General features: G+C 43.9%; 1 protein-coding gene across 1 annotated transcript in view; it reads left to right on the top strand.

Annotated features, from left to right (window-relative positions):
- The first annotated feature begins 1,672 nt into the window (after positions 1–1,672).
- The window catches only part of eif4g1a (eukaryotic translation initiation factor 4 gamma, 1a), a 35,499-nt gene continuing 26,449 nt past the window's right edge, over positions 1,673–10,722 (top strand). Inside the window, exons 1-4 of the mRNA XM_083659621.1 lie at positions 1,673–2,079; positions 5,308–5,434; positions 7,964–8,050; positions 10,041–10,220. Of these exons, the coding sequence (XP_083515747.1) occupies positions 5,360–5,434; positions 7,964–8,050; positions 10,041–10,220 (342 nt within the window). The 5' untranslated portion in view covers positions 1,673–2,079; positions 5,308–5,359. The remainder of the gene's footprint in view (positions 2,080–5,307; positions 5,435–7,963; positions 8,051–10,040; positions 10,221–10,722) is intronic.

Below are 10,722 nucleotides of genomic sequence, written 5' to 3'. Positions count from 1 at the left end.
TCATGGTGTTTAAGAGTCATTAATAAACGAGATTGATTGTTATTATTCTATAATTGTTTTGGTAGTGTTATTTTAACATTGAAGTCTAGGGGGAGAGGCTTATGTTTTCCCCCTAAAAGGGGGCGGGGCCTAATGGCCGCTGCGTCTTGTGAACGCACACAATACCGCCCCCATCTGGCAGTCAGGTTATGACTTTGATAGATAATACTAGTTACAATTCACAACAAACCCCATCCCCTATAGTTGTGTGATAGTCAGGTATTCATGTAAAATCTGCTCAAAACCTAACAGTTTTCACAGTACACGAGTCTTGGACAAATGGGCAAACTTATTTAACACATTGAATGCCAGCCATGTTTTCATTCCTGTAGGTAAGTTGTGCCAGGGGTGTTTTTGACGATTCTGGCTCATTTTAGAAACAGCCGAGGATTTTTTTCTGTTAAGAATTCATGAACACCAATCATCTAAAAATAACTAATAGAATGTGTGCTTTCTCTGTCTAAAAGAGTTAGTTTGCAGAGTTAGTAGTTATGTAGATATTAGCCGTTGAGTACAGCATGGTTTCAGCGTCTGGAAATTTATTCAGAGATAAATGGCTTTTTGTGAAACAGTCACTTTAACCATTCATTTTTGGCATCAGTAAGACCGTCAGACATTCTAAACAATAGTTTTGAACAGTAATTTCCTCCATAACAACAGGAAACACCCCTCTCATTCAAACTCCTCCCTCCGTGTGTCTTCTCCTCCTGGCTGTACAGCGGGCGTGTCAGAAGCGCTTTTGCTGCTGCCTGCCTGTGTGCCTGCCTGCCTGCTTGCCTGCGTGCAGACGCTCCTTGTGCGAGTCAAGATGGGCCGGGGAATGCGTGGGCGATGGGCAGATGTTGATTCTGGCCTTTCTGAGGTGTTTCAAAGTGTGTTTCACCTATGATCTATTTTGCAAATCGCTCTCCGCTCTCTGTGTGCTGCTGCCGGTGCGCGGCCGCTCTCAGGCAAGACAAGTCTTGAACGGATTACTGTAAAATCGCCACGGCATTTCCTTGAACGGCTTGGTCCCGCGGCAGTTTTTTCTTTGATTTCGGTCGTCTGGGGGAGCACTGTCAACACTTAGTGGGTCGGTAAAATAGATTATACACATTATCTTGCTCCAATAGTGATCTCGAAGATGTAAAAGTTGTTGATTGATGTACCACCGTCAAAAAAAAAAAAATGTTTATGTAAGACGAGTAAACTCGGCTCTGGCACTTAAGCGTTGGATTATGTAAGACGAATTATTTCGGCTATGGCACTTAAGGTGTTAACTCTCCAACATGTCATGTTTATTATTAGACATTATTTCCACTGTAACGTAGGCTTCCCCGATCCATGAACCATCATGCATGAAGCAAGACTGCAATTTCTTATCAGGTGAATGCAGAGTGCAACATCTCTGCGCAGTGGGCGGCAGACATTTAGAAGCATTGTGAGGACTTCAAATACTGTATATAGCCTATATATATATTTTCCCCTCCATACCAAAAGTAGTCGTGGGTAGAATTCGACTAGAAAGGATATTTTATTTTGCCAGATCCACAATCTCCTGTATCACATGACCAGGGAGACGGAATCAAATTTTAATTTTCCCGGAAGTAACCACGCGACTTGCTAGGCGCACCGGCTCCCTAGACAAGAAACATCGCACTATGGCCTCGCTGCAAGCCTACTAAACGCCCGTTGTGTACATACCTCACCGGCAATCCGTCACCATCGACGCCTTGATCATGGACCTCCGGTCCAGAGGCTTTTTTCGGGGCCATCGGAGTTGCCAATAGTACTCCTGAAGTGCTATATTATTTGATTTTGTGTACTGTCACTTTTGCACGCTCCGGGGATTTAAATAGCAAGTGACAGTAGTAGCACTCACCCCCATCTGCCGGCTAGCTAGCTAGCTAGCTCGCTAAGTCAATAGCTAAGAAGGGCATCCCTTTCCTTTTGGAGTAAAGGACAAGAAAACTACACCACTACTCACATTAACAGAAGATAGGGCTTCAGTGGCTGATTCCCCGTCTTCCCATCTAACCACGCAGGCATTATTGATTACTGGTAAGAATAACACCAATAGGTGCTGATAACTAAGCTAGCTTAGCTTGTAGGCTCACTTGTAGGCTTTGCTTCATTTTTCTCAAAGGCACTAGCTTTGCGTTAGCAGGTTGAAGAGGCCTGCCGGGGCTGCTGTCAATCCGCACACAAGGTTAGCTAACGTTAGCTAGCTAATTTAGCCATGAAGACTAACGAGTTAGTTAATGTAAAAATGTAAAAGCGTAACGTCATAGCTGACTGGTTTGAATAACATAAGACCGTTAACGTTAAGTGTCTAGCGTTACTCGAAGTTGTTTGAATAGCGCTAACGATATTGTTGGAGCTATTGGGCCAACAACGCTGGATGAAATGACAGCCAATGTGAGTCGTTGTCACGGCTGATCTTCATTTGGTTATCCGCCGTGTAACGTTAAACCTAGTCTACGGGTCCTTTTTACACAACTAACGTTAACGCCGGGAAAAGTGTTGCGGCTTTGCAGCGATGCAAATGGATAACGTTAACTATCCTAGAGCTGTTGAACTTTCAAACCTGACCTCACTTGCCTTGTAAGCTCATTACAAATGTCAAGCTGTGCTGGTTTCATTTCGCTTGTGGAGCTTTCTGGGCCTGTAATGAAATACTCCTTGTAGTACCGGCGGGTTCTGCTAAACGCGATCGTTCACTAACGTTAGCTCAACTAACCTACACATCAATGTCAAGTGGTAACAATAGCGAAACAACATTATAACGTTATATCGACTTATTTTACAGTTTACATGTTTTTCAAAGACAACGAGCACCAACATATCGAGTGGTATCCTCAAGTTCAGCCACGTAGCGTCACTAAAGCATACTGTATTATGTCAATGATATGGGGACACGTAACGTTAGCCGACTGTTGTTGGGTCGTTTGCTAGGTTAACTTAACCTGTGAAGAATCTAGCTAGCGGGCCAGTCAAAATGCCTTTCATCCAAACACCCCCAACGGCATGCATAGCTTGTCTTTTCACATCATGTAAACTGACATTTGCTTGTTCTCCTAACATATGTAACGCGTGTAGCCGTTAAGTGACTGCGCCACTGCGGGTAGGACCATATGTTAGGTTTCTACTTGGATGCACTGTTCAAAGCAGCATGGCACTAGCTAACAGCTAACGATAGCTATTTCAGCAGGTGGATGGTGTGTGACACGTCTGCTATTGATAGTGTTCACTACTATTTTATTAACTCTGGCATGTGTTATTTTTACACTTGCACAGACATAATTTAGCGCGATGAAAACATTACCAACATGCAAAATGTATGTTGACCTAACTTGTCTACAATGGATTCTTTTCAGATCTAGCTAGCATTAGCAAGGGTATGGGAACAGTAAATGAACTTTGACCTGAGGTATCCATTTTCCTAATTTCACTCAAAACCAGGCCAATTCAAGTGACTAGGTGGTATCATGAGGTGGAAGTTAAACTCCAAAGGAATGCCAAAGTCACCTTTAGGTGACAGTCGCATTTTTCATACCAAAATAATAGATTTCAGACTGTTTTCTGAAGGCAGTCCATGTCTGCCCTGGTATCTATCACCTTTTTCACTTACTGAGTTTTCATCCCTGATTTGAAGTAATCCCAATTCTGTAGTTGTTGAGTGTTTGGCTTTTTATTGACACCATCTGTTTAATAGATAGCTGAGTTAACAGTGGCTCTGTCAATTGTTGCTAAGTAATGTAGTGATGCAGATATCAGCAATCATATCGGTATCGGCCGAGGTTAGTCATTTTTTCATATATCGGTATCGGTCCGATGAGCAAAATAACAGCAATGTTATTAATGTTGTCTATCTGTATCTGCCAACATTTTCATATTGAGAGGAAACAACGCAGTAAATCTATGATTTATGGGCTTTTCCAAATGTTTTGGAAATAAAGAAAGACATTCGTTTTTCAAGTTCACAGTGTTTACATGTGTTTTTCAGTGTGGACACAATTTGATTATCATAGAAACTTGTGTTTATACAGATCCTATCAACGTCGGTAAATATCAGTTATCGGCCATAACAGCAATGTTATTATCGGTTATCGGTATCTGCCAAAATGTTCATTACAAGGGATCCCTATAGTGTAATAATGCCAAAGTGCCCCCCCTCCTTTTTTTTTAGTTTTTTTTACTAACCATCCCAGTCCATTTTCTACTCAAACAATTAATTGTTTTGAGTAAGCATTGAGAACACGAGTGTATACAAGTTGAGGTTGACCAAGAATTCCACGAAGGGTAATGACGCACATTGTTGCTAAGATGACATGCCTTTCAGTGCAGTATGCAGGGACATGAGACTGTGGGAGGGGGTTCATTCCTCTTATCATAGGAGGGACCATAGACCACACCCTCACTGCTTGGTTAGATGTCCCCGCTAAAGTGTGCGGCCTCAGCACAGTGTCGTCTTGTATCTCTGACCTGTATGGCTGTCACATTGTAATGTTGTGTTTTTAAATGTCTGTCACTAAAGATATTTTGGAGTCAAGGTTCTTCTGTTTTTCTGCTCACAATTTAACTGATTGTATTTGTAGATGTTTTATCCAAACAACTTAAAGCAATATTCCACTGAGTTTTATTTATTTTTTGTATATAGAGAGAGGCATACATGCAACCGTGAGGTGGTTATTTCTAGTTTGTATATATATCAACGAGATTAGATGCAGCTGCAACGAATTTAAAGCTTTCCGATTTTTACTTCCTATTCATTTGTTTGAGGCCATAAAAGTAACTGAAAATGTGTAATGTAACACTGACCTGCAATTTTCAATTGATGTCTGGTCCTTTTTTTTCCGAACGCCATTTCACTAAATAGCATTATATTGATTGATGAAAATATAGTTGAGGCATACTCTGATTTTCAAGAAGAGCCGAATAACCTCCCGGCTTTTTTTTTGTATCTCTTCCTCTTTTCTTGATGGCTCAGTGGTTAGCACTGTCACCTCACAGCAAGAAGGTCCCAGGTTCAAACCCCAGTGTCAGTGCACCTGACCAAGGCACAGGCAAAAAGAACTGGAGCTGGTCTCCGGCCGCTGCACTGCGGCTGCCCACTGCGGCTGGCCCACTGCTCCTAGTTCTAGCAAGGTTCCTAGTAGAGGATGGGTCAAATGCAGAGGATACATTTCCCCATGGGGATGAATAAAGGATCACTTAACTTAACTTTCCTTTCCTTAGGTAGGCGGGCAAGGCAACGCCACCCTGATAACTTAACTTTCCTTTCCTTAGGTAGGCGGGCAAGGCAACGCCACCCTGATGCAGAACCACAAAAGCACGTGAAATGAACAAACCACCGCAGCCTATAACGGGACCCACCTCCGTCCCACATCCTGCCCCTTCCCCTGGACTGACGCAGGTGAGAACTGGTGACTTCAGCCCTTTTCACACTTAAGCTTGTGGCATACTCTTCGCGCCAAGCGCATAGGGCGCACGGCGATTATAACGTCATCGCACGGGGCGTGTCGGGGGGGCGAGGCCTGAGCGCAGCGCGGCGCGTCCATGGAGATTTTTCTATCAGCGCGTCGGGTTTTGCTGCCTGTGCCTGTGAGATCTCCGTGGTAGGCTATCAGTGGACATCTGCTGTGATTGAGTCCTCACCGTCTAAAGTTGCCTTTGAAGCATGACGTTCGATTATAACGAACTAGCTGTGTGGCTTAGCCTTCCCAAATGTTGAGGGTCGTTTTTTATAATTTAATACATAGAATTTGGAACATTACATTCAATTTCATTCAGACTGCCTGGAGCCTGGAGCTGCGCACTGAGTATGTTCTGTTTTGGCCCGCGCAGAGTGCGCGCGCCCTCCTTGGAGCCCCGCCTCCAGCGCGTGCGCGAAGAGTATGCCAGAAGCTTGAGTTCACAGTCAATTACTGGGATCACCTTTCAGGGACCACTACTAGTGATGTTCACTATTCACACATGCACTAATGTGACATCCAGGGACATTTCTGTCATGCGTCTATTCACACATGCACTAATGTGACAACCAGGGACATTTCTGTCATGTGTCTATTCACACATGCACTAATGTGACATCCAGGGACATTTCTGTCATGCGTCTATTCACACATGCCATGGCAATCCTGGGATAGATAAGGGAAGGGAAGGTGGGCAGCTATGGACATGCTGTCAGGACTGTCCAATCGTCCCTCAAATAGACTTAATTCAAGTTGCAGAGTGGGGGGACGTAACCCTTTAAGTGCAATGTTGCTGCTGTCATTCAGACGTCGGCCGGGCAGGGATATTCCCTGGAATGTTACTATGACTTGTGGTGGGAAATTGGTCCTACAGAATTTCCCTGGATATCGAACCCTGTACCCATTCATACTGTACATGATCCCACGCAGGAACTGTCCCAGGACATTCCTGGGAAAGGCTGCATATCATCACCCTCTTAAAATAATGGCCTAATTCACTTAGTCAAGTTTTTCAGAATACATAAAAAACTGAACCAAATACAGAATATATGATATTTATTAATTAATCATTCCACAACTTTTTTTATGACAATAGATGACTATTGTCATACAAATAACACTGTCAATTATGTAACATAAAACGATTAGATGACTGATTAGATGACTTAGGCCAATTTACAAACATGTCAATAGCTGTGTTTCCATTACATTTTTTCGCAAAATAATTGCAATATTTCTACAACTTCGTCAAAGTACAATTGCGACTTGCAGGCGTTTCCATTGAAGTTGTTTGAAGTCGGTGACGGCACGCACACCTGAACGCAATTCCCCGTTACCAGCAGCTGCCACAGTGATTACGCACGGGGATCTGCCCCATATCCCGTCCCCTGCATGCTCAAATCCAACCAATGGTCAATGCAAATCACCACATGAAGTTACAACGCATATAAACGAGCCTGATTATCAATTCAAAAGAAAATGAGTGGCAACATGTTGCTGGCTGCGGTGAATGCAGTGAGCGCAACAGACAGAGGAAAAAAGGTAATAAAACTGGTCCGATTTAGAGATGGAGGGGAAAAAGGCTGATTTGGTGCAATAATCAGAATGTTGTGTATTATAATTATAACATTGCACCTGAAACATGTATTACTCACTGTATTCACTTCAGTCAGCAGCACCGCACCGGTGTGTGCCCTCATCTCGCCGCTGTGCCAAATGCGCACACACACAGGCAGCTTGTCACCATGGACCGATTTCTGCCATAAAAAATTCTCTATCGCCCCCAGCTCCGCTTTTGCACAACACTCGTCTTTCTGCTAGGTAGCGTTGCTTCAAAGTTTTCCACTTGCTGCGGAGGTTTTGCCACGGCTTATCGAAACGTTTCTCCCTCATTTTCCTTTCATTTTCCACTCCTTTTCCAAAGGAGAAGATGGGTCACATGACGTGCAAATGCGGAAAATGTGTTTCCATTACACTTTTGTGATAAACTGCTATATCGACACGTCAGAAAAACCACCTCATGAGAGCGCAAAAACTTTTTGCAATATTTGGGAGGATTTTCGAAATTTACGTGTTTCCATTACCCGATTTTTATTGCGATATTTAGATTTTGCGCATTTCTGAGGGTAATGAAAAAAATGGCTTAGGCCTCACTTTCAGTCGCATTTTATGTCAAGCATTTGCCTAAGTCACAGACAAAAATAAAACGGCCCAAGTCACACGCTTGACATAGGCTATTGCACTACCAGGTAGGAACAGCGTGATCTTTTCAATCAAGGACTTAAGCCATTTTACCAGAGGTGGCCGGCATCATGAAGAGATGATTTAGGCAAAAATATCATTTTCCTCAAAAAGTGACTTTGGCCATTATTATGGTGACCATATGTGAAAGGGGCTATGATTGTATCCAGCTTGTTTTGGCAGGTAAATATGTGCAGGTAGTTGGCTAACCTCTGTTCTTCCCCCTCCAGGCTGCCTATGCCCCTGGGCAGCCCCCTTCTCTTGTGTTTGCCACCCCACCACCTCCACAAATGAACTCTGCACCGCAACCAAGACAGGTATGGTTCCTTGCATGTTGTTTTTTCTTCTTTCTGCACATCTTTTGCAGTCGGTGTCTAAAGTGCGTGATTTGTTTTGTGTCGCTTGGTGCAAGACGCTGCTCCACGTTCCCGTTCTTTCGCACAGATTTCTGACATGGCTTCCTCTTCTCTAATCCTTGGATTCAACCTGTGTGTGTATAATAGCCTTTTTGCACCCTCTGGCTGTCAATCTTGACTTCTTTCCTGTCTTTCGCTGTCCTCCCAGTTTGCTGCAGGGCCCCGTGCTTTACACCAACAGGTACTAACACCCCCGTCACTGTTCCTTCAGTCACCTCAGTGTAGTAGTGCATGCATTCAATTCACAGTGTGGGAGGATTAGATGAGAACATTGCAGTCCTGCGATCAGATCAATTCAATGTTCCTGACATCCCCTAACATTGAGTACTATAGAGACGCAAAGTGACCGCCTACTTCCTGCTTTAGCGCTGTACCAGAGATTTTCATCCGCCATTTATTTGCCCATCGACATTTTGTAAAATGCTCTTAAAAATAAGTTTGACTTGGTCAAACCAAAGCGTTCAGCTATATTTAGAATCGGGAGAGACCATAGAACATTTAACTCTGACCAAAACTAAAAAAACAAAAAACACAGAAAAAACATTTTCTTTAAATCTGCGTAAATTGTGTAATAAATTGATTTGTAAAATGTATTTTTTTTTTACATTTTGGTCCAAGTGAAATGTTATGTGGTCTCTCCCGTTTCTAAATATATCCGAACCGTTTGGTTTGACGAAGTAAAACTATGCATTTTACGAAATGTCTATGGGAAAATAAATGGCGGATGAAAATCTCTGGTACAGTGCTGAAGCAGGAAGTGACGTTCCACTTTGGCTCTCTATATCACATCTTAGCAATGCAGATTTCAAGACAAGTGGTCATATATTAGGGATGTAACGATAACCGGTTTGAATGATAACCGCGATAAAATTCCTTACGATAACCGTGCCGTTTCAAATTTTCATTATTATTAAAACCGTGCTACCGTGATTACAGTGCTTTGAAAAACATGGTAAATACTGTCCATCATCAACCAAAGTTGGCAACAGTCTCCCAGAGGAAAACGTGCAGCCTTGGAGAAATGATTTCAGTGAGTGTATCAATACTATTTGGGTCTGCGTTTTTAAAACCATAAATATAAAAATCATTTCAGTAAGTCTCTCAGTACTTTTTGAACATTTTCATACATTTTTTATGAATACCGCGATAATACGATAACCGTGATAATTTTGGCCACGATAAATGTGATATGAAATTTTCATACGTTACATCTCTATCATATATATATATATATATATATATATATATATACGTATGTAGCTGTAGTGACCCATGTCTTATTGAACTTAACTCTTGATACTGAGTTGCATGTGGAGCTGTTATTGGAGCTTACTGTTGATGGCAGAGTGATACACTGCTGCTTTTCATATTGTCCCATCTGACACCTGGTCATCTCCACCTTCCACACACATCCTCTCTCTGGTCCTCATGTTCACCTTTTCTCTCACTTCCTCTCTCTCTCGCTCTCTCTCTGCCCATACGCTGTGCGGCTGCAGGGTGGATACAGAGCATTGCAGGTAACCGCTTTTCCCTTCCTCCTCCTCCTCCTCCCCTCCTCCTCTCTCTCTTTGGCTAACCTCAGTGGCGAAAGGGAGAAATTAAATTCAATACAATTTATCCAAGAACTGAACTGAACGCATTGGCAGTTGCCGTGTGTTGCAGTGCTTTCAGCTCAGCAAGTGACCACACGCACGCACGCACACACACACACACACACACACACACACACACACAGCATTGCCTCCCGTCATGGAGGTTAGGTGGAACTTAGCGTACTTGCTGAGGAGGTCAAATGGCCACGCGCAGAGCAACAGGTTTGTTTCTGCTAAGACTAATATATATAATATACATCCCCCCCCCCTCCCTCTGTGCTCCCTCGTCTGTCCTCCAGGGGTACTATCAGAACCGGCCGGCGATGCCCAACAGTGCTCCCAGGGTCCAGACCAGCAGTGGCCCGCGACCTGTGGGGCCCACTCACGTCTACCCGCCTGGCTCCCAGATGATGATGATTCCCCAGCAGCAGCTCTCCTTCGCTGGCTCCCCTCAGGGCTATTTTATGACCCCTGGACAGGTGAGCTCATATTATTCATCACATCATTAGCTTGACGAACCAGCCAGCACACATCTAGTTTATATACTTAGTCTCGCTGGCCAGACTCCTCTCCTTACCGTGAGAGGAGTCTGGCGCCGCAGGTCTCCATAGTGGGATTGCGATGGGCGGCGCTTAGCGGCAGTGCCCTTGGAAAATAGTTTCAAACAATCCAACTTGCCGTTTTCAGCCTGTAGCAACGAGCTAGCGTGTAGGTTTCTGCCGTTAGCTTGCTAGCTAGTTAGCGTTGTTGTTTTCACTGAGGCGGCAGGGCACTATTTACAGCTACACATAGGGAGGAGGGAGCGGAAGCCGCTCTGATTGACATGGTCGGAGCCAATGACAGAGCTTGTAATAAGCCTGAGCGGACATCCGGCTGCCACCGAAACAGTCGCTCCAATGGGAGAGCAGAGCAGAGCAGGGGAGGGTTTATCCCAGTTATGGAGACCTGCGGCGCCAGACTCCTCGGACGGAAGGGAGAGGA

Source organism: Poromitra crassiceps, assembly GCF_964638095.1.
Source record: "Poromitra crassiceps genome assembly, chromosome: 23".
In the NCBI taxonomy this organism is placed as follows: Eukaryota; Metazoa; Chordata; class Actinopteri; order Beryciformes; family Melamphaidae; genus Poromitra; species Poromitra crassiceps.
Note: the sequence above shows the minus strand (reverse complement) of the source record. Positions and strands in the feature narration are given on the sequence as shown.